Source organism: Hyposmocoma kahamanoa, unplaced genomic scaffold, assembly GCF_003589595.1.
Source record: "Hyposmocoma kahamanoa isolate Upper Pololo Valley unplaced genomic scaffold, ASM358959v1 76, whole genome shotgun sequence".
Taxonomy (NCBI): domain Eukaryota; kingdom Metazoa; phylum Arthropoda; class Insecta; order Lepidoptera; family Cosmopterigidae; genus Hyposmocoma; species Hyposmocoma kahamanoa.
In genome coordinates, this window is record NW_020653900.1 from 11379054 (window position 1) to 11403262 (window position 24209).

The following is a 24209-nucleotide window of genomic DNA, read 5'->3' on the forward strand; positions in this document are numbered from 1 at the left end:
AAGGTTAGAATAAAATATTAATGTATACAGTTTATATTTGGATTTTTTTTTCATTTATTTCAGAAAATGTCTATCATAATGTTATATATTATTCTGTGGCACTTATTTCTCAACCGAGGAGTGGAAAATATAAACTAAAAAATTAGTCTTTAACATGTGATCCCTCTCTTTATAGAACCGGTATTTTACGTTAATAAGTGAACCACGTGAAGAAATAATTGCCCGTGGTCCACCCACGTGAACAAGTCAGGTGGTCCACGGGCAAGAAGCGGTGAAAAATATCTTTAGTCAGAAGAGTGATATTATGCTACGCAAGACTGAATACTGATTAATAATTGCCAGTGGGTGTACCGCGTAAAGTGATAGACAGTCCGGTGGTATTCTGTCATTCCGGCTCAGTGTTGCCATTTAAACCGTGGTTTGTACTAATAATCTGACAAACTTTTGATAGACAATTTAAATGCAATATTCAACAGGAAAGACACAATATACACATGTAGTCAACACGGTTAGCTGACGGACTGCTACAGGCTAGACTGATATATTTCGCCCTTGCAACAATTTGTTTCTTGAATCGTCCTGACACTGTGTATGATGCTAAGTTATTAAATATTTACAAATTTGATCAATACAGTAGATATCATATGGCTTAACGGTTACTTCTATACTGCCACTGGTTTCGGCTCTTTGGACCTGTAAAAAAAGTTGTATATCACAAACTTTTTCAACATATAAAAAATGAAATGCATGAAATGCGTGTGTGACAGCCAGATGTGTAACGGCTTTATTGGCATTGGTGAAATTATCGATTATTTCGATGGTGCCATAACATTTTAAAGAAAAAGTAGAGAAGGTCAATGACGATAATGTAGATGTACCTTTGGACCTGGTGGAGGTACTGATGTCGACTTTTGGCATCAATGTTTTCTACAGAGTAAATTAGTTCTTTCAAATTGGTAAAATCTAATTTATTCGCCTTTATTAATAGAACTGAAAATAGAAAAAACGGAAGTATCTAGAACTAGCGCACGATATCATGCGGATATGACCTCCATTGAAATAATGCCAATTCTTTTGTCGGTAAACCGGCTAATTCCAGTCAGTCTCGCTAACAACTTGAGGTGATTGAATATTTGTGGCGTGTCCACTTCCAGCACAAACGTAGAATGAATTAATGAATGAGCGAATCTCGTAAACTCCATACAAACGTAGCAGTTCGGCTTATATGTATTGCCTCCGTTACCATACTGATTTGCCATACGTAGAGGTCCCGGGTTCAATTCCCGGGCCGAGAGAAATATTTGTATCGCTTACATTTATTGTATAACGTGAGTTTGGGTGTAATTTGTGGTTGTCTATGTGGGTGTCCATCGCACCCGCGACACAGGGTTTCCCTAGTGCGGGGTTACGGGTGTGTGCTTTATTTATTGATTGTTTATTATTTATGTGCATGCATGCTTGGTGCCGTGTACGTACGTACACATTCGCATAATCTCGCGGTGCACTCGAATTGCACAGAATTGTACCCACACGCGCACTTCGTTACAGAATTGAAACGGACGCTCGGTGTTTAAGATATTAAAAATATTTTTCTGTCAAATTTATATTTCTTTTTATTTATATTGTTTTTAATTAAATTAATAAAATTCGGTCAAGTAGTAACTACCTGTTATTAAGCATGTCCTGAATCTCGTCGAAGGTCTTGCCTTTGGTCTCGGGGAGAAGTGTAGCGGAGAAGACAAAGCCGACGCCGCAGCACACAGCTAGTACCCAGAAAGCGGTGTAGATGCCATACGATGCTGCTACGTCACGAAAGAACCTGGTTCACGGAGAGATGATTTTTTTGTTACCTCGTCTTAGAAAGGTAATAAAACTCAACGAAGACGTGTGAAGTCTTCAATCCGCATTGCGGACCTTCTCGCTGGAGAAGACCTGGGTTCAGTAGTGGGATGTCTATGGGTTGTTATAATTATTAGTACAAAGATCGAACACACAGAAAAATTCCTTCGGTCTGACTAGATTCGGAACCTGTGTCTTTATGCCAAAGTAGGGTCAGTTCTGTCAACTAACCTCCTTCGGTCGACTAGAAGGTCCGGAACACTCTATCCTTATGTCGTTGATATACCACCCATTCGCACTAAGCGCTTTATTTTCTCCTTTCTGATGCGTACGACAAAGGAATGGAATCTGTGTTTGCTGAAAAGTACAATTTGGGGCTATTCAAGGCTAGAGTGAACAGGCATTTTTTGAGCAAACGCGTACCATCGTCGCTTAAAATCAGGTGAGATCGTGGCCAAGCGCGTGTAAATTTTTTATTTAAAAAAGCTAAAGATTAAGTCACTCATTGATATTTTGTATTGGTTTTTTCGGCTTTTGTCTCCGCAATAAAAATCTATGTCTCTGGGTTGTTCAAAACGGGTCTATTTGGTAAAGGCATGGACCTCAGCAGCTTGATTTTGATTGCTTCTCCCGATTGGAACCTGCGTCTTTTCCGAGTCGAGGCGTATAATATTGCGGATGGGCTACCCGATCGGATCGATTCCTGCAGTGATTTATGTGATGGAACAAAAGCAACACACCTGGTCCAGATGAAACCAGCCAGCCAGCACATGAAGGAAGCTATTCCACTGGCTAAACACTTGGTCTTCACCGGAAACATTTCCGCCACCAGGATCCAGGGTACCGGGCCCACACCTGCAATCGTAAGTCACAAAAATCGTCTTTTTTTCACAGATAACTTTGTTCTTATGTATAAATTACAAAGCTTGAAAAATAATGAGTAATGTATCAAATTTGAATCAGAGATGATAAGCTTATTTTAGTCTTTTTCAGTATTACCAGGGCTTTGAGTCGAAAATTAAATTTCGTTACTTGAAAAGATAAACTTTTGCTGCAAAAAGTTACATTTTGTATTTATTTTTTTTTGAATTTTAGTGTTAACGAATATAATATACTCCCGGACACATAATTCTAGACACCGTGCATTTTTATTCAAAAAGAGCAAAAATATTGTGATCATTGAAGAAAAATTTTCCTCAGTTTTATTTTAACAAGGACTTTATGAAAGTGACCCTTAGTATCTCGACTGTATACGTTTCAGAATTGCATGATAATTTTTAATCAATAAAAACATTGTTTAAGTTTATGGCATTTAATGTGGAGTGTATTATGTTCTCGATATCCCCCCGTACCACTTGAATCATCAACCAGTACCCATAGGTGGTATAAACTTTACTGATTTGTCCCACTTGTACCACTACATAAAATACTCAAGTGTTCACGTTCTGAGCTCATGTTCAAATATTTAAGTCATGTTTTTAATTTTATGTAATTAGGTTTAAGTTGAATTAGGACACTAAAACTATATAATGTGAAGAAAACGATTGCATCTTACCCAAAGTAAAGAGTATCATGTAGATAATAAGACAGAGGAGCGGAAGGAACGCCCACGACCCCATGTCGTAGTTGTAGTATGAATCTAATAATGCATACACGCCGATTAGGCCCTGAAATATTTCACATATATAAATACATTTAGCGAAACAAACAAAAGTAAGAATGTAAAATAGTAACGTTTGTATATAAATAAATAAGAATTAAGAAGCATAAAGGAGCAGTTAAATTAACATCTCTTAACACCGATTTACTACATACAAGCTTTATTGAAGAACATTTAAATTAAACAAATTTTATTTTTATTGGTCACAAAATTAACAAGAACGCAAAATGAACCTCGAACGACAAATCTGTATAAGTAGAAAATTAAAAGAAATAAACGAAAAAAGTAAATTTTTGAACACTGCTTTATGTTGAACACTGCGTTTCGTTAAATGTGTGTGTTTTATGAATATGTGCAATTATGTGACCATAGCCAATATAATGTTCGACATGGAAAAAACGCCAAATAGACTGAAATTGTATTGTAATTGTAAGTCTATAGACATTAGTGACGCCAAAAATGAATAGATTCAGGCGTTACTTTGCGGAAATCCATGTCAATGAAAATGGAAGTAAATTAATTTGCTACTGGTTTCGCGGAATAGGAGGAATTTACTTTCATTTTAATTAACTAGTGGCACCACTTATGCGTGATAATATATATTAATAGTTTTTAAGAGTGAATGCAAGTGAACTTTGATCTTATTTTGTATATTAACTAATCCACTTCAATGATATTTATTAATAGGAACACGTTTAGAAACACATTATCCAGAAACCCATAGAATTTTAGTTTGTCAGTCTTTCGAATGATAAAGTTACAACTTCTACATTTTCCAACATTTTTCTTCTTTCAGGTTCTTTGGGGAATTAATATACTCTCGCGTTTTTGTGATCAATGGATGCACAAAGGGTCGTAATAGGCAATTATTTCTAAAATATTTATTTCTAAAATTAAGTATTTCCATATGTTTATTGTTCCTTGGTAAATAAAAAAATAAGGTATTTAAATTAATAGCTTTTGCAACTGTAGTGACAAATAAGGTGGTTTACGTTAATATTAGACATAACTGGTTAATGACTTTACCATCTCAGTCAGCCGTGACCATGGAACCTGTAAAGGGCTCGAAACGTTGGTTTGTTTGAACAAACAAATTTACGCGAATTAGATCGAAAAATTGTAGCATTTTCAATTTGTTTAAATGATTATCACTAATTATAGGTTTCTTACCCCGATACTTACCACTGATTTTTTCTTATTTTCTCGATATTTCGGAACAGTTAAACGCTTCATGGTCACGGGCTGACTGGTCAGAGGAAGATGACAGCTTTAAAATGGACATATCTGTCTACCCTCTTACCAACTGAGCCAGGTCAAGTTACCGAGTTGGCGAGTGTTTTTTGTTATAGCTCAAGTGCTGACTTTCGGCATTCGTCGCCGCTAGTAACAACTAGCGAGGATTTTTGAATAACCTTCTCACCGCAGCCGATACGTTTACAGGTGTCACAACTGACGCAGATGTAGCTTTTCGATCAAATGTATTATTGACTTTTTGTGAAATATCTCCACTATTTTTGTTATGTACCTTACAAAATGCGTCTTAAACATCCGAGTTAGTGACACTGGCCTTAATAATTTAAACTGGTTTAAAAAAATCTGTTTTGATAGTATTGTATACGAAACTTACAAGGAAGATAGTGAGTCCCAGAGAGGTAGTCCACATTAGCAGTTTTCTTCCCAACCGATCCACTACCAGAGGAGTAATGCAGCTTGTTACCACCTGTTGAATATGTGTTTTGTTAAAATACAATTCTCTGTCATACAATGATCGAATATCACTGAAAAATTTCTTCGATCTGACTGGACTCGAACCAGCGTCTGTTGCCACACCGAGGCCACCGTTTTTACCAACTGAGCTACATTTTAATATAAGTAGGCATTAAGTGACGGGACGAACAAATCGTGCGCCTGATGGTAAGCGACACGCCTGTCCATAACAATTGCAGTGGCACTCAGACCTTTAAATCACAAGGGTCTGAGGGGCACTGCCACTGCTCCCGTCTCCCTGAGACACAAGTTGACAAGTCCCATGTGCCTATTATTTTACTTTTCAAAACCGGAACGCAGAAATAGTAAGGTGGTAGTACTTCCCTGAATTCTTTCACAAGAAGCTCTACTGCGTATATAAGGGAAAGGCTTGACATTTGTGTCAAACCGGGATATGTGGCACTCGACAGGAGAGACCTGTGCCCAACAGTAGGACACAATACTACCGTGTTAAACAAATACACTGTAATGTCAATAATTTTTCTATTTTTGGTAATTTTTGAGGTTCATGACATAAAATCATGCATTTTACTATAACATTATATATAACATAAAGATATAACTAACTTTATATAACTTACTTTCCATATTCAATATTAAAGAACTCTATTCAGTCATTATAGTTTTACTTTGCAAAATAAGCTGTATCTATTAAAAATGAATAAATTATTTTTCACAACAGCCGAAAGATTATTGTTTTAATGAAATTAGAAAACACTGCTTTTTTTATACATGACAGGCAGATGACTCCATTCCACCTGATGTAAAATGGAACCCAAACGTGAAGGAACCTAGTGCAGTGTTGATACAATCATTGCCCTAGCCACCTCCACCCTGCATGCCTACAAGATCATATCGTAAGACGGCGGGAATACACGCCCTGAAAGGAAGTTTCATTTCTCAACTGTGCGACAGAGGAAGGTGCCACCAAACCTTTTTGTTCGCGATGGAATACGGCTAGTCGTAAAACGGTGATTACGGAGCCCAGCACGCGTGCGCCGGAGCGGGAACTGTGTACTCGGACTTGCATCGTTTTGGTTTGACACGTGGGAATAGGCTAATTAAAAAAAAATTGTGGTCCACCAACTGTTCATCGAGTGTTGTTCAAAGGCAGATTTGTTACTCAACTGCCTTCTAATCTAAATGTCGTAACTAACAGTTAGTGGACCTGGGGCCCAGAACTTTAAATTTGTTACAGGAATGAACTCAACAATCTTTTTATTTCAATTAAACGTTCTGGTATATGTGGCCAGTGCTTCATATGAACGTATTGTCATAATTCGATCTTTTTTTAGCATTCCTTTATCCTACATCAAGTATATAACCAGAAATAGAGACGAAATGTTATTTAATTTGTTTGAAAACTCTTCTGCCAAATCATTACGGTGACAACTGCGCTGCTATTGGCCAGTCCGAATTCGAAACAATTGACGGGTGTCGTCAACTGTTTCACTTCAAATGGACCCGCTTAACTTGGGCTTTGCTATAATGGACAAAAATTTAAAAATTACATATTTAATATTTAATTACCGATGAAATGTGATTCCGTTTGTTTTGTTATTAAATGTTTTGTTGTTTTTCCCACACCACCGAATGGAATAAGCCCCCATTGTTAGAGATATTATCTTTACAATAAATATAGAATATTTTTGGAATATACAGAGACGTACACACAGGTCAGTTGTTGGCGCTGCACTATTTCAGTTTTCTAATTTGTGATTTCAGCACAAACGAGAGTTGATATTTAAAAGTGATATAAGGCCCATTTACCTGATGAGATGCCAGGGATGGATGGCCCTTATTTAGTCTCTATTTCTGGTTATATACTCGTTTGTCATCCTAAGACCCACAGCAAAGGAGAGAGGGAAAAGCGTTAAATGCCCAATTACTTTTGACTGTATTAAATATAATTACACGCTTCAGACTCAAGCAAGTATGTTTTTGTTTTGTATAGAACACGTACTTTTCTAGATACCCTATGGTCATAGTGCGATAATATTATTATTGTCCGATTATAGGAATAATATTGTCCGGTCTAAATCACTTCTCAACTTTTGTTTGTTTTATTTCGTAAGTCTTTCAGATCGTGCTGCAATTAGTTAGTAGTAGTTCAAGTAGAACTACTCTACATCTACAATAGAAGTCTTGAGTTAATTGGCCAATACAATACCTCTAACAGGCGTCTTATAACAGATATTATAGAGTCCCTAAAAAAATACGTGCCTGCACAGCTCCCATGATGATGGTGCCGTCAGAAGCGGAGATTTTCGTGCCGACTTTGACCAACAGCTCTTCCATGTAGAACAGTAGCACGTCTATGCCGGATAGCTGAAGCAGCATTGCCAAGAACACGCAGATACCTGGCAAAGCATTGTAATACTATATTTACTTATAATCTAGGGATTTAGATGCCTGCATGTCATATGTAGCGAAATTACAGTCAAATTGTCTCTGTTACATTTTTATATGATTTGTTGTAAATGTATTGCACTTTAAGAGCTAAACTAAACTAAACTAAACGCTGATGAAGCATGGTGACACTAATGTGTCACCATGCTTCATCAGCGTAGTCGAGTATTTAGTACCTATTGCATCGAGTATACTTATAACCAGAAATAGAGACGAAATACGGCCCATACATCCCAACTCATCAGGCAAATGGGCCTTATATCACTTTTAAATATGAACTCTTTTAAATATCAACAAAATTAGAAAACTGAAATAGTACAGCGCCAACAACTGACCTGTGCATACGTCTCCGTATATTGCAAAAATATTCTGTATTTATTGTAATAAAGATAATATCTCTAACAATGTGGGGCTGTACCATTCGGTGGTGTGGGAAAAACAGCAAAACATCTAATTACAAAACAAACGGAATCACATCGGTAATTAAATATGTAATTTTTCAATTTTTGTCCATTATAGCAAAGCTCAAGTTAAACTGGTCGATTTTGAAGTGAAACCATTGACGACACCCGTCAATTATTTCGAATTCGGGCTGGTCAATCGGAGCGCAGTTGTCACCGTAATGATATGGCAGAATAGTTTTCAAACAAATTAAATGACATTTCGTCTCTATTTCTTTTTATATATTCGATGACCTATCGCCACAAAATATCAAACAGCTATATTTTTAACTAAAAAATTTGTTTTATATTAACAAGCTGCAATTTATCATAGCTACCCTAATTTCTAGTGATAACAAATAAATCAACTAGATGGCGTTTATTGCAGAATTTTGTGGATACCTTCCGGCTATGCTTTTATTGTGTTTACGATCAGCGCCATCTACCGGTATTAGGAAGCGTTAATTTATAAATTAGTTCGTAACACACAATACCATTTATTGATATTTATTTATTGTCAAAGTTCAGACAATAATTTTAGCTCATGATCAATATTATAAAAGATTAAAACACCAGTGTGGTTATAACATATAAATAATTAAAATATGTTTCTTAAAATGTCAAATTTTCTATATATTGCGGATTTGTACGAACAATGATTCTTAAAAAAGCCTGGAAACGTAGAGTTTGAATAAATGTAGTATGTCAGAACCCTTTTTACAGGTATCACAACTTGTCGGTATGTTTATATACTTACCCAAAGCCTTGACGTTGCCTCTTGTAGCCCACAAGTCAGAAATCTTGGGTTCCTCTTTAAACTCCCTGGCGACCAAGGCCTGCAGACCTTCCAATTCTGCTTGCACCGCCTCTTTCGAGGTGCCTCGGAGTTTTTTTAGCACATCTGATGCCTCTGTATTGCGATCTGTAAATACATTAGTGAGGGTGCTTTAAGTTTCTTTATTTTTCCTGCTTATGAGTTTATAAGTTGAAAGAGAAAAAAGTTCCACTTATAGAGTGGAATTCCCTGCCTGCATACGTATTCCCCTGAACGCTATAACTAAGGCTTTTTCGAGGCGAGAATGAGAATAGGCATTATTTAGGCTTCATCATCGACCTTATCGCCACTTGTTTATTGATACCAAGTGACGGGATGAACTGGGGGAAAGCGACACGTCTGTCCATAACAGTCGCAGTGTTCTCAAAGCTTCAAATCGCAAAGATCTAAGGGCCACTCCAACTGCGTCCGTCACCCTGAGATATAAGTTGACAGGTCCTATGTGCCTGTAATTTCACCACTAGTTTCCATTAGGTGAGATTGAGGTCAAATTAATATACCCTTAATTTTTTTTTATAAAAAAAGCAAGGAAATTGTTTTCCCCTACAATTTTGGTTTAAAAAAATTCCGAGACTAGTACACAAGTACGTTTCTGTTGGTAAACCAAGGGAGTGGTTGTCAAATTGAACGAACCTACCTTTATATACTAAAAAGAATGGTGTCTCAGGTATGAACCACGTGAAAGGCACGTAGAAGAGTGAAAGTATCCCCCCGCAGGCTGTGAGGCCCCAGTACGATGTGAAGGGGCCGATGGCGTACGCGAGCAGGAAGCCTACGTTGATGAAGAGAAGGAATAAAGAGCTGAGAGCACCACGATTGTGATCCTGAAAAGTAATAACACCCATGATCCACACGCAAACCTTGTACGCCCCGCACAACGCACCAGTGTTGTGAATTTGTGGTCTTAAGCTTGTCTATTTATCAGATCAAAGGTTTTCCGTGGATTTAATAGTTTGTTGGTCGACATCGCCGTCCGTGTTCACATTCCTAGCTTATCATCACCATTGTCTTAAGTCAGTTTGTTATGCTAGGGTTAGTGCCCCGTTAATTGTCCGCGGAGGCGCACACAGACGGCTTTCATGCCATTATTCGCAAGAGGGCATATCCTAGCCGTTGTTGCCGTACCAACAACATTGGGTGCAACTACACGTGCTAACATTACTATGGATCATGGTCTGAAATAAATCACTCTCTTTATTCTATTAATTCTTTGAGTTACGGGATCTGCCGCTGGCCAATTTAATTTTAATTTGCTAGTTACATTATTATGTTAAAGGTAGTAAAAGTCTGTTAAAAATGAAATAAATAAATATGTGTTAGATACAATGTAAGTAAATATCGAAAACTGTATTCAGGTAACTTCAGTTTATGTGACTATAATATTAGCGGAGCAATCAAAGTCTCCCGTTAGTTCCGAATACGGAACTATACAGACAGACTATTCAGAACTATAACTATAAATTTTATCTCTAGGTGTAAGGTGATATTCGTATTTTATCGGATTCGAATGGGACTTAGTGCACAAGTGACATACGAAGTGGGTCCGAGTTTTCTAGATTTGTATAGTATTGGATTCTAACTCTACCTGTAGAAATGTCATTGGAAGGATAAATAAATTTAAAAAAGTTCTTTGAACTAAGAATGATGATTCCACTTTGTTTTGGTACCGATATCGATACCTGTATGGTTCTGGTTATCACGAGTCAGATTTCTTAACCTTATTCTCACATCAAATAAGGAAATGTTAACGATTCTAGTTTTTCTGCGGCTGTCTAAGTTTTTCACGTAATTAAAAGGCAAATCGATTCAATCTCGTTGAGTCAAATTCTAATGTTGGCAATGGAATAGATGGAGAGTTACATTGGTTTTGAATTGGAAGTCCAAGAGAACTACAGACTCAGAAATGTGTTTCGGGTTGCTAATAAATATGTGTACTGCTCTACTTAAAGTACCTCTGCAATTTCCCCAATATAAAGCGGCACAGTAGCAAACTGCATGCCCGTGGCACAGCCCCACATAAGCCTAGCAACGTATAAGGTGGGCAGGTCCGAAGCTACCCCGGCTAGCAGCCAGCCTAGTAGGAGTGGTAGATTCGATCCCATCACCAGCCATCGCCGTCCTATGTATCTTGATAGAGGAACTGTAATTATGGGACCTGAAATGAGAGTGGCGTACTTAACACATTGTCAATATAGCCCCTAAACCGAAAATTTTCAAAGTGGTCTGTATTGCCCCCAGGATCTAGTCTACCTTACAAGGGGTCAATGAAAAAAATAGGGAATGCATTTTTGGTTTTTTTAAATATTTTTTTATGATATATATGATCCTTAGTAGTTGCAGTGCCATTCAGAGCTTTAAATCGCAAAGATCCAAAGTACAGTGCCACTGCGCTGGTCACCCCGAGACATAAGTTGAAAAGTCCCATGTGCCTGTAAATTCACAAGAACTTCAAAACAAGAATGCATTAATGCTGTTATTTCATCCTGGCGGTAGATATAGGTAAGGTGGCAGTACTTCCCTGAACGAACTTTTTCACAAGGAGTTCTAATGCTACTAAATATGGGGGTCAACGAGAGTGGAACCCATTGGACTAGCTCGTGACCAACATTTTGGTTTTACACAAATGGAATAATCCACATTACACATATAGTAGGTACCCATGTATAATAATAATAATAACGCATACACTCAACATAACTCCGCACTAGGGAAGCTCTGTGTCGCGGGTGCCCTGGACGTACATATAGATATCACAAATTACACCCCAACTCACGAGAGAAATAAATGTAGGCTATACAAATATTTCACCCAGCCCGGGAATCGAACCTGTCTCTGCGTGGCAGTCCGGCATGGTAACCGTTCGGCCACAGAGGCAGTTTAAGCAAAACATAAAAAATTGGCACGTGGTCCACGAGGCAAAAAAGTTTGGGAACCTCTGCAACTAAAGTTGCCATTGATTGGATTGTCCGCGGTGGAGTATTGCAGGCTGGCTTCACAAGCGTAGAGCAATCTACGCTTTTGAACCCTGCCTAACAGCCGCCATGTTTGTCGTCAGTCGTTTGACAAGTCAGTCTCATATTCTTGTCCAATAGATGTTGTGCGCAATTAACAACGCAATACCCCGCACCGTTGTTGTAATAAGGCCCTATCTTCAAGTGATTATAAATTACTTTTTAACCGTTTTCAAAAAAGGAGGAGGTTCTCAATTCGACTGTGTTTTTTTTCATGTGTATGTTACGCGTTGTTTTTGAAGACACACATTTGCAGGGTTGCCAGCTTTCATAAAATTTTAAAGAGTCCTGTAGTTGTTGTTGACAGTTTTATCGATGGATTGTAAAGAGGTGATTTCCCTAAAATAACATGGTAAACAGACAGAATTTCATGGAAAATTTCCAATACAGATGTTTCGTTGTTATTGTTTATCACGTAGATGTTTTCCGTGATTCAAATTAACTGCATTAAACGTTTCAATAGATAATTGATACCAATTTAAACGCTGTAATAACAACAACAACAAAACAAAAAAGATTATCTAAACGCAATGGTACTAAATAAATGTAGTCTGAATGGAAATATCGATGTCCTTGCCAAGATGTACTCTGGAACGAAATGGAGTGATCGAATTGATCGAAGCGATCAATCATTATCTTCACCGATTACCGCGAATATAAAAGGATTGTTATGATTTTAGTATTTTTGTGAATCTTTGTAATACTTTATTGATTCAAAGTGCGAATGTGGACGGAGGCGTGAGGAGAGGGAGACTTAGGTGTACATATTACATATATTTAAGTTTGAATTGTATACTGTTGGATGTCCTTCAATAAATAAATAAATAAATCAGATTGGGGATGTCCTGATGGGCTGGAAGGCTGGGTTATAAGACTAAACGGACATGTGTGAAGAGATTGATGGGAGTGGAGGAGGCGAAGGAGATTTATCAGGAACGTAGCAGGTGGAGGTCCATGGCCTCTGCCTACTCTGGAGAGTAGAGAGATAGACTAGGAGACAGGCGTGATAACATGTATTGATGATTCATCTTTATATGCATATACATAACCTATTTTTTAATACCAAGTGACGGGACGAAGTCATGCGCCCGATGGTAAGCGACACACCTGTCCATAACAGTTGCATTGACACTCAGAGCTTTAAATCGCAAAGTTTTGATGGATACTGCCACTGCGGCACCCTGAGACGTTAGTTGACAAGTCCCATGTGCCTGTACTTTCACCAACACCCTTACCCTCCGAAACCGGAACGCAGTAATGCTCACCATACTGTTTGCCGGCAGAAATAGGTAAGATGGTGGTATTTCCCTGGACGAACTCTTTCACAAGGACCAGTGCTGCTACTGAAATACTATGCGTTTTAATCCAGTTTTAATTTTGAAGCTTGTTTTTTTTAATACTTGCAAAGTGTTCCCATACGTGTATATACCTGGTGTATTGAAAATAAAAACGTCATTATATTTGTTATAATGTGAACCAAGTGCGCACAAAAAAGATTTTTTTTTATTGTAGGTATCTCATTTATAAATATCGTTGTTAAGCAGAATATCGACCAAGGCCAATGAGTTATAAAAATTAATCCCACTGATCAATGATATTATACTAACTAACTAAAACATAAATTATACGCACAACAAAGCACATTTGTTAGACCTTGTAAAGGGATAGTGGATATTAGCACCAAGCAAAGTAGGTACAGGTTTACGTACAGTACATTTTGTTAAAGTAGCAAAAGGGCAATATTAAATTTTACTTCTGTAAAGGTATTTGTTTTCTCTAAACAAAATTAAAAATATTTATTTACCAAGACAACTCAGTGCATTGCCTATAGGTTTGATTAATAATATTAGTTAACAAAAAGCTTGATTAAAATGTTATATTTCGACTACTTAAATGCCTAACCCTATAAATATGGAAACCTACGTTTGAAACAGTCTCAAAAGTCTCGTTGACCCGGGATTTTGGAGATCGTAACGAGTCTAGATTTTTTCCCGAGATTTGGAAAAGCAGGGAGACCGAAAGCTCTACTGAGTATAATCCGTCCGTCTCAGATCTCGCTGAAGGATGCTCACATCTCGATATAGGTACACCAATAAAGTATATTTATCTGACTAATATTAATAAAAGTTACATTTATTAGACTTGCAACTAGGATGTGTGATGATTTGCGTTTTTGCATAAGCTAATTTCTGACAGACTGTATACTTAGAATAATAACGCATAGAATGATAGTTTCATATCAAACGAACTGTCACAAGTGAGGCAAAAATCAGATTCATATAGTAGGCTAGTTTTAGTAGTAGGTTAATTTTCGGTTTTAGTGAACATTTATATAAAAATACAAGTTGAAACGCGTTACTTCCTTGTGGAATGTGATGTTAGTTTCTATTTTATGTTTGTCTGACGTATTTTTACACTCATTTACCGCACATTTCGTCATTTTTGGCTAAAATTCTTGATCTATTCGCGATGCAAGTTGACCTTGCTCAATGAAGGCCCGCCCGCTCGTGTAGGCCCTTTGGGCGCGCTTCAATTTGCCTCACTTAGCGTGTGCGGACTAGGTGACTAGGTTTCTATGCGTTATTATTCTAAGACTGTATACTAGAGGATAGCTTTATTCAATTAAAATATACTACAATTTAAATGTTCATATGTTTAAATGAAACATATTACACAATTTTCAAATATATTACGTCTATATAAATTTATTTAAATTGAGAAAACGCTGTCAATTTGCAATGTTTTTAAAAGAGCCTTGAATTGGTTTGATCCGTGCACGTTGATCCAATCACCAAAGCTTTAATTAATCTACCATGTCAGAACACTCTAGTCACAAGTTGCCGCATACCATTTCGATGCCTTACTTTCTCAAACTCGTATCTTATAAAGCGTGATTATTCAGGAGATGGCAAAACTTTCCATTTATTTTAAATTTCTTATCAAGAGGGTTAATTTGGTTGCATTACTTTAAGAATAGGCAAAAGCCAGTGTGCAAACTTTGTATATATAATCCATTTTTTTTTGCATTTCAGTAACTTCGTGCCTTAGAATACGAGCTTGAGAAAGTAAGGCGACTATTTGTCATTCCTACGTCTCGTAATATGTCCATTTAGCTTCGTTAACCGACCTCCTATCTATTGTCGGCTTAACATTTTTTTTCATCAATAATTTGACGAGTTACAAACAACGAACGCGGCGGCGCTGCGCTCTGTGTGCAAAGTTGTAAATCAGAACTTATAGGAATGTCCCTGGAGCTGCGTTATGGTAGAACAGGAATTATAACCATTTACAGGTTTCTTATCAAGGTGTAACTTTTTCTTTTTCACCCGATATTTAACCCGTAATCATGGATCATAACCGCTCTGAAACAGGATTGATTCCTTCTCATTTGAAGGTACTAACAAGAGTAAATGAAAGCTGTAACATCTGAAAGTAGTTAAAGTTATCTTAGTAGTTAACATAGCTTCGCTCGGCTTCAAACTGCTTTTAGCGATGAAGCACCATGCAAGACGACTTTTTATAGCTGGTTTGCAGAATTCAAACGCGGTCGTGTGGCACTGCAGTGAACAACAAAAACATCGATGCATGAGATAATACTGGTCTCACTACATTTGTAACATCTTATTATGTACATTATGGTTTTGCAATAAATTATTGAATTGAATTGAATTGAAAACCAAAGAGGACGCATGATGGTACATGAGAACATAATAGACTCGATAGAAGGACAAGGGGACCACGTTGCTAAAGAATCGCTTGGCAGAGGACAACATCTCTCTTAGCAGTTTGCATCGCTGCTGAAAGCCGCCGCGTGTAACCGCTCTTACATCGACAAGAAGAAAAAGAGAGTAAGATTTCATGTTTATAAATTCTAAGTCAGCTACTCACCGGCCAACCCTCCAAGCACAAGTAAGGATCCGATCCAAGACTCCTGTTGTAACGTAGGCTCCTCAGCCAGTGCACGGTGATTCACGCTCCATACTAAGGCGGTCATAAATACGTAACTCCGAAATTATTATTTTTTTTTTATTTTATTACGTTAAAATATGATTAGGTAAACGTAAATTAATAAAATTATACATTTTAAAAAATATTTGACAATATTTAGGTGTAAAAATGTCTCGCAGTAATTTTGTTTTTAGACGATGTATCTAAAACATTTTATACTGCGACTTTTAATGGTAAAACTGTGTAAATAATGATTATTTGTATTAACAATAACCACAAATGAATAAATTAAAACAATAAAAATACATAAAAAAGTTCATTTTACAAAATACAAACAAAACACAAATTATACCAAAATACATTAAATCTCAACAATATTAACTTTAAATACATAACAAGTCTAATACAGCTTTTGACAGTACACCTTTTTTTTTAACAGGTAACTTTCGTAGACCTGTTATGAAGGGATCTGAATGAAGAAGCAGCCTATTTACTAAATCTGTGTTGGTCACAATGCGACTCATTTTACGCGTATGATTTTTTCTAAAAGACTTGATGTATTTGTTAGTCGCTTCAGCTGCTTCTTCAGACAACTCTCCGATTGACAACAAACCGTAATCTATAACATTAGCACCATGAATTAGAACTTTGTGAACGGAAGCAGGCATGTTATACCACGGATACTCGGCAACTAACTGCCGAGCCGTCTCTAAAGCGAACTCTTCGAAGTTCGTCTTATTAATATTATATCCCGAATTTAAACATTGAAGGATGATCCAGCAACGATCTAGGAGATCCTTCTTGATCCCAGTAATTTCAGCGGAAATTTCTGAATTCGAGAAAAACCGCCTGGCTGTATTACCATCGTTTGATGTTCCGCTTCCGCCACTTTTAGGCTTATCCACTATAAGCCCTAATCTTTCTCTAAATTGAGTCTGAACATATGATTTTTTTGCAGCAACAAGCATTTTGTCATTAGAGGACCTAGCTTGCCATTTCCTAACATCTAACTTGTACGCGACATGAACAAAATATTCAAAAAAACGTATTAACGCGTGAAGAGGTGATAAACCAAATTCATATTTACTCTCATCGACTTCCTTATTTAAACATTCGTCAATTTTGTTCATTTCACTGGGCAAGGCGTTACAAATAAAACATTTTGATGAAGAAACACCACTAAGTGCATTACACACTTTACCATCTACCATAGTAAGTTGCAAACAATGAGTAATGCGATATTCGCGATCTTCTTCCTTGAAAACAGTAGGCTGCAAGTTCCTTATTTTATCTTTAAAATGAGCTTCTTCCTCAACTGACACTGCAGTCGATTCCTTCAAATATCGGAGGCGTATAGGACGACAGTATCGAGTTGATGAAGGACGAGGATTTTTCCACAAAACTACTGAATTTTCTTTGTTATCTGTTGTCAAAACAAGCTGAAGTGGCACATACGAAGTAACAAACAGGCTACTGTCTTCAAGAGTGGAGTCAGAAAAACACTGTTTATATTCTGAATGCCCTGTACTGCCATCGAAACCCCATTTCCCTATCAAAGATATCTTATCTAGAGACTCATTAGGTACACTATCCAAAACATCTTTTTGAGACTTGAGAATCCGATTGGCAGTATGATCTAATAAACTTTGAAGTTCGACTTCGGCGGATGATTCTGTAACAGTAATATCTGAAGGATAACAGTGTTTTTTAGATTCCACGACACTTTGGTAAGATGGGAAAATGGTTTTTGAAAACTTATTGTCTATAAATTTCTTTACTAATATATATTGATGTCGAGTTAACTGAGCTTCAACAATGAGCGATAAAACTTCGCTAGAATCGATTTCAGGACAAGACAAGCTATCGGACGCATTGAGCAATGACTGTACAAGAGAAGGGTCTTGGTTAGACAAACTAGCCAATCTTCTCCTTTTTGTACGTTTACTGGTGTCGTCAAAGTTAATTCTCGGACGGCCATGCGATGAAGAAGTTGATGGTTTAACTTCGTCAAAGCTCTGAGATACACGTAACTCAGTTCGCTGTACATCAATATTTTCAACGACATGCAGCCAATCTGAATATTTTTCTAAGAATTTAGATCTAGTACGATTCGACTTTGCCCAGTAGTGGGAAATTCGTTTACAAATATTCTTAATTTTAAGGCTTAAAGTCTCTAAATCAATATTTTCGATGTCGTCAGAAAGGGATGATGTTTCGGTCAAAGTGCTCAGGACGTGTTGCATTTTTTCATTTGGATTACCCACTTTAGAGTGCCAAATATCAAAAATTGTCATCCTCGATACAGAACATTTGAAAAATGTACCTAAAACAATATGAAAGCTGAACTTAAAAAAAAATTAAAAATTCAATACTATGGACATGCATACTTTGACACCCCTTTAAGCCAAGAAGAGGCAGCAAGATGCAAATGAAACTTATAGCTCTTAATAAGGACATACTCCTTATTCAAAAACCATATACCTCAGGTGCAGCTCAGCGCAGCCAAAAGTTGTAGGTCTAAAGGAAATTAAGTTATGCCAAAAATTTTCACCAAAAAACTGCCTTCAATAAAAAAATTATATAAAAAAAAATATGCATAAAAAAAATTAAAAAAAATTGATAATAAAAGTACATACCATGCTCTTGGATCTCCATGCTTTCACAACACGTAAACACTTGATTTGGAATAGTGACACTCAAAAACAAAGTGATTAAGTTTCGATGACTCACACGTGGTGATAATTAGTCTCGCGATGCGCTCACTTCCGATGCACAAAAGTGAATGATAACGTGACCTAATTACATTGATATTTATAGTTTTTGGAAGCTTGTTAACTAGTTACTAACTTAGTGAGTTGATCTAACCGGGATAAGCCAATGATTTTTTTTGATTTATGGCCTATGGGGGAATCACAGTGCAGTGGCGAGTTGGGTCCTCGCAGTTGTGGGAATATTGGCGATGTCCATCCCATAGACATTCCTGTGCATAGACTGCCGTAGCTCGCTAGAGAAAGGATTTTGAATTATTTTATTAACGTTTTCGACATGGAGAGGAGATTCTCATTTGCAAAGTTTGATAACCATTATCATGTTCACAAGAAAGAATATCAACTTTGTAATTAGGTTATTCACTCAGCTAAATATTAAGGTTTACAAACTTGTAGGTAGGTATATTTTAAAATGCATACTTTAATGTTATGGAAATGAGGTAAGGTTTAATTTTCTATAAGATTTTTGACAGTATGTACAAATGTAACTGTGATTAACCACAGTATACATGTTTATGCGTGTGTACAAAAGTAATGTTTTGTAATGTAATTTGATACAATATTGTTTTTGCAAGTCAAAGCTTCGCAGACATTCGAGTATTATGGAAACTTGAAATTGACATTCAATACATACGGCACATTATAAGTTTCCGGAACTGGCCACTTACATAAACAATATTTAAAAAGTAATTACAACATTTGAAAATGGAACTCTATGGCAGTAGAATACAAACAAAAAAGAAAAATTCGTTGTCTACGTCACCATGGACTTAACTAGTGAAAATTTTCGTAGTATGCTTTTCTACGACTTTAAGTGTAACTGAACAGCTCAGCGGAGCTTCACTCGGCTTCAAACTGCTTTTAGCGATGAAGCACCATGCAAGACGACTTTTTATAGCTGGTTTGCAGAATTCAAACGCGGTCGTGTGGCACTGCAGTGAACAACAAAAACATCGATGCATGAGATTCGGCTATCTTTAGGCATAGGCATGAGTAAAATACAATCAATATTACACAAACATCTGAGTGTGAAAAAGCTGTGCTCTCGGTGGATTCCACACAATTTGACAGAGGCTCAAAAAACGGATCGCGTCACTTGGTGCAATGCCATACTTATCAGATTCAGCGAAGGGGCGTCAAATTTGGTATGGGACGTAGTAACAGGTGACGAAACATGGATTTATAGTTACGATCCCAAAACAAAGCTGCAATCGAGTGTAAGGGTCTTTCGAGATGAGCCGAAACTAACCAAAGTGGCGCGCGTGCAAAGTGCCTCTAAGCGGATGATTGCTTCTTTTTTAATAAAACTGGACGTGGCTATTGTTGCTTCGGAGAATCGTTGTACCGTGAATAGTGATTGGTACACGATCATTTGTTTGCCGGAAGTTATTGAAAAAAATCGTAAAAATAACCGTAAACGCCGTATCATCTTGCACCACGATAAGCCAGTTCTCACACGGCCAGACAGACAAATAAATTTTTGAAGGTGAACAACGTTGACCTTATGAGCCATCCCGCTTACAGTCCCGACCTGGCTCCTTGTGACTTTTATTTATTTCCAAAAATTAAGAACCAGTTACGCGGTCAACGATTTTCATCACCTGAAGAGGCTATCGAAGAGTATGAAAAATATGTTTGAGATATTGTCACGGAGGAGTGGCATAAATGTTTTCAAAATTGGTTCATTCGTATGAAAAACTGCATTAACGCTAACGGAGAATATTTTAAGAAACAATAAATTCATTTCTGACCATTTATAATATTTTTTTTCTTTTTCATTCTGGAAACTTATAGTGCGCCACACGTATAAATAAATGAAGATGTTTCTTTTGATTCAGTCAATATGCAGATTGATATACTTGTACATCAAGGAATGTAAAGTAGGTGTTACTTGATGTACGGAAAACAATATGTCTCTCTTTACGCTTAACAGTTGAAACGCGCTGCTGGCGCTGGTGGCATGTCCTGTTGATTGTATTGTAGCTTGGAGAGTATAGTAGCCTCCACACATCTCGCTTGGCTAGTTTAAAGTTCAAAATTCAAAAAGAAAAAGAAATAGCGGAAATAAATCGGGTTTTATAAAAAATATTTTAAAGTTTTTTTGTAATCTTTTCAATATTTATCTCACAAGAGATTACGTAAACGCGTCAAAAATTAGCACAATTAAGAATTACAGCTCAACTGCTCGATACCGCGATTGAGCAGAGAGTGACGACGGACCGAAACAAAATGGGAATAGCGAGTCAAAGGAATTAAAGAACGATTCAAAATTTGAAAACAAGTGGCCAGAAACCAGATTAAAGGTCATAAAAAGGTGGGATGACGATGTAAGGAGGTCATATCGTCACACAGCTAAATTTAACTTTTACAATAATACTGTTCAATGTTCAAAGTAGAAAACGCAGAGTTCTGTTGACTGCAGCCTATTAAGTAGTACTTCTCTATAGTAACATTTAATTGCTTTTAAATATATACAGGAGGTTAAACGTTTACATATTCATATTATCTATATCTATATCTATATCTATACCTGTATATGTATTGTTTCACTGTTTAATTGACTTATTAAATAAACATTGTAGAGTAGCAACAACAGACTCACGAGCTACTTTTATATAGGGTGGAACAAAAAGGTCCGGACATATTTCGGCTAAAAAAATGGAAACTTTAAAACTGTTTATTTCTAGTTCTATTTTAAAGTCTGAAGTAGTAAATCTTTACATTTTAAGATCGTATAATTCCCGAATGAGACACTCAAGATTGCGTTACAATGCCATTGCAGTGCAATGAAGAAAAACAGGTTCTGAACAGGAACTGAAGATTTTATAATACATGAGATCATAAAGTGGCTGTTTGATATCGACATATTTCGGAGAGTGTGCGAAAGAACTTAGCAATTAAGTTCCACCCTCACCGTTCCTCCGTCGGTCTACTAGAAAATCCAGAACACTCCATGCTTATAACTTAACACCCATTTGCACGAAGCGCTATGCTTTATCCTTTCTACTGTGGTAACAGAATGGAATACATTGTCGAGATCTGTGTTTTCCGAAAGCTAGAATTTCAGTCTACTCAAGGCTAAGGTTTACATAGTTCGATTTAAAATTTTGTTAAATAGTTCATTTTCGTCAAAATTTAATGTCACATACATGTGTTGTTAAGAGACGTTATGGAAAGCAACAATTTTAGTAAAATAAAATTGATCAAAGATAAGTATTTAACGACAATATCGTTTGATGTGTCGACGACAGAACATTCGCGCTTAGAGAACCCCTACATATTCGCAATAAGAGCCTATTAATAAAAGTCGCTAAAAACATATCTTCCAATATTGTCGATTACTCCCTACATAAATGCAACTTCATTTGAATATTGTTATAGAGTTCTTAGGTTTTCGCGATTGTTACACATAGGAAATGAAACTATTTTTTCGGATTTAAATCGCGTGTATTTGTTTTTTCAAACAAACCGATATTTCGGGGCCTTTACAGGTCCCATGGTCACGGTTGACTGAGGTGGTACAGTCTTCAACCAGTTATGTGTAATATTAATGCAAACCACCCTATTTTTCACCATAGTTACAATAGTTGTTAATTAAATACCTTATTTTTAATTTTACAAAGAAAACATTCTAATTTACTCTACTAATGTAAAACTTAATAGTTTCACAAATTATTTTATTGAATGATTTTTATTAAGTTCAATTTATTATTAATTAATAATAGAAATTAGAATAAACTAAAACATATTAATTAGTACTGCAGTCGTATGTCTGTTTGGGATTTTTCATCAGAGGAAATACAGGATCCCAAACTGGTGGTACGGAGAAACCATCTTCCCTGTACGGAGAAAATATCCTAATTTCAGGATGTTTTTTAATTTCAATGTCCTCTCGTAGCATGAATATGGTCGTTCCTCTGCAATATTTATTTAATAAGCAATTAAACTGTGAAGTTATGATAGTGGTGGCGGTAATAGTAATTGTGGTTGGTGGGGGCTCGTGCACTCAGCCAACAAACTAGTTATATTAGTTTGTCACTTAAAACACCAAACTGCAAATTGAACGTTACATAAATGGTATAAGGTATAATTTTTAACAAAGAGTTTTGATAGACTGAAAACTAATTAAATTACACACGAAGAGGATAATGCCACCTATTATTAAAAAGAACTTTGGCTATGGAGACTTTGAAATTGCGAACAAAAAATCATCTGGACCAATATTTTTTTATTTATTTTTGATCGAGTGGATATGAACATTTGTTTTGAAACACATTTTAGTGACCAAGAAGAGTAAGTTTTTTTCGCGATTTCCGATGTAATGCATTTAAAATAACAGCCTGTATATGTTAAGGTGCGGCCCATCGTACCGGTTTGAGATACCATTTACCTACCTTAAGGGGAAGTGAGACACAAAATAGACGTTTTAACATATTACGACCATACGAGAAATCGTTTTTTCGCACCCGCTCCCCCCCCCGCTCTCCGTATGTTTCCCGCTTTAGTTACATTATTTCTAAAAAGCATATTTTTAAAAATCGTGCAATAGATGTAAGGTGTGCTTTTCCGCCTTTGCCTCACACGCTTCAAGGCCTATGCAACGACTATACCATTTCGCCTTAAGTGTGTCCTAATTGCATGCTTAAAAATCTTGCCTACATTGAATACGTAGGACTAAGTGTATACATTTGTAGTTTGTAGTACCCATATAAAAAAACTTATTTGTATTTACATTGTACATACCGGGAAATACCTAGTGTTCTGATTTATCTAGAACGTATTGTTTTCAGTCTATTTGGTGTTTTATTTTTTTTATGACTTCAGTAGCTCTGTGGTTATATGTGGATACTATGGACACAAGATGAGGAGGTGTCGCGATCCAAAAATTTTGACAAATGAACTTTCTCTAGAATAGGGAATGCCCTAATTCGAGAACATCTATCTCATTAATATTTATTGTTACGCAGTAAGTATTGACGTGGCTTATTCATGATTATTTGTAAAATATTAGCAATAACAATAACTATATTACTAATTATCTACTAATTCAAATTAAAACTCATAAATTAGAAACAATTGGCATTGAATGAACTTTGTTATCGTTTGTACAGTCCATCTTGGTACTTAAATTAATGCTGAACTTGTAAAATTCTAGTAACACTATATTACATATATATATATATATATAAAAGAAGAATGCTATAGAAATAACTCCACAAAATAGCATGCTGTAGCCGTCTCATCTATTATTATAATTTATTAATAAACTGCTGATAACTGCTGACTGTAAAGGACCATTTTAAGAGAAATATTATGTAAATAACTATTATTAAATGTATGACTGATTGATGATTGTTTGAATAAATAAAAAACCATTATAATGAAACTATTATTGCTTTCGTGTATCTTATTTATTAAAATTTAGAATTTAAGGAATCATAGAACACATACCTAAAGAAGCCGCCAAATATTGCCGCCATTTTGGACCCACAAATCGTTTCACTGCTTCCATCATTATAAAAAACTTGATGA

At 36.4% G+C, this 24209-nt stretch overlaps 1 protein-coding gene across 1 annotated transcript; it reads right to left on the reverse strand.

The window, feature by feature from the left end:
- Positions 1-15: 15 nt before the first annotated feature.
- LOC113232414 (facilitated trehalose transporter Tret1-like) lies at positions 16-24209 on the reverse strand. The gene is made up of 12 exons (XM_026467126.1): positions 24129-24209; positions 18833-18913; positions 15850-15921; positions 10903-11105; positions 9588-9774; positions 8873-9037; positions 7490-7626; positions 5127-5219; positions 3395-3506; positions 2580-2694; positions 1667-1819; positions 16-693 (listed from the first exon to the last, which is right to left on the reverse strand). Exons 1-12 carry the CDS (start codon positions 24190-24192, stop codon positions 663-665), a joined length of 1413 nt encoding a protein of 470 aa, XP_026322911.1. The 5' UTR covers positions 24193-24209; the 3' UTR covers positions 16-662.

Coding starts and splice junctions, on each gene's coding strand:
- LOC113232414 (XM_026467126.1), bottom strand. CDS start 24,192: ATGATGGAAGCAGTGAAACGATTTGTGGGTCCAAAATGGCGGCAATAT. Junction 15,922..18,832: donor ACTGCGAGGACCCAACTCGC/CACTGCACTGTG, acceptor TGAATCACCGTG/CACTGGCTGAGGAGCCTACG. Junction 5,220..7,489: donor TCATCATGGGAGCTGTGCAG/GCACGTATTTTT, acceptor CATATTCAACAG/GTGGTAACAAGCTGCATTAC.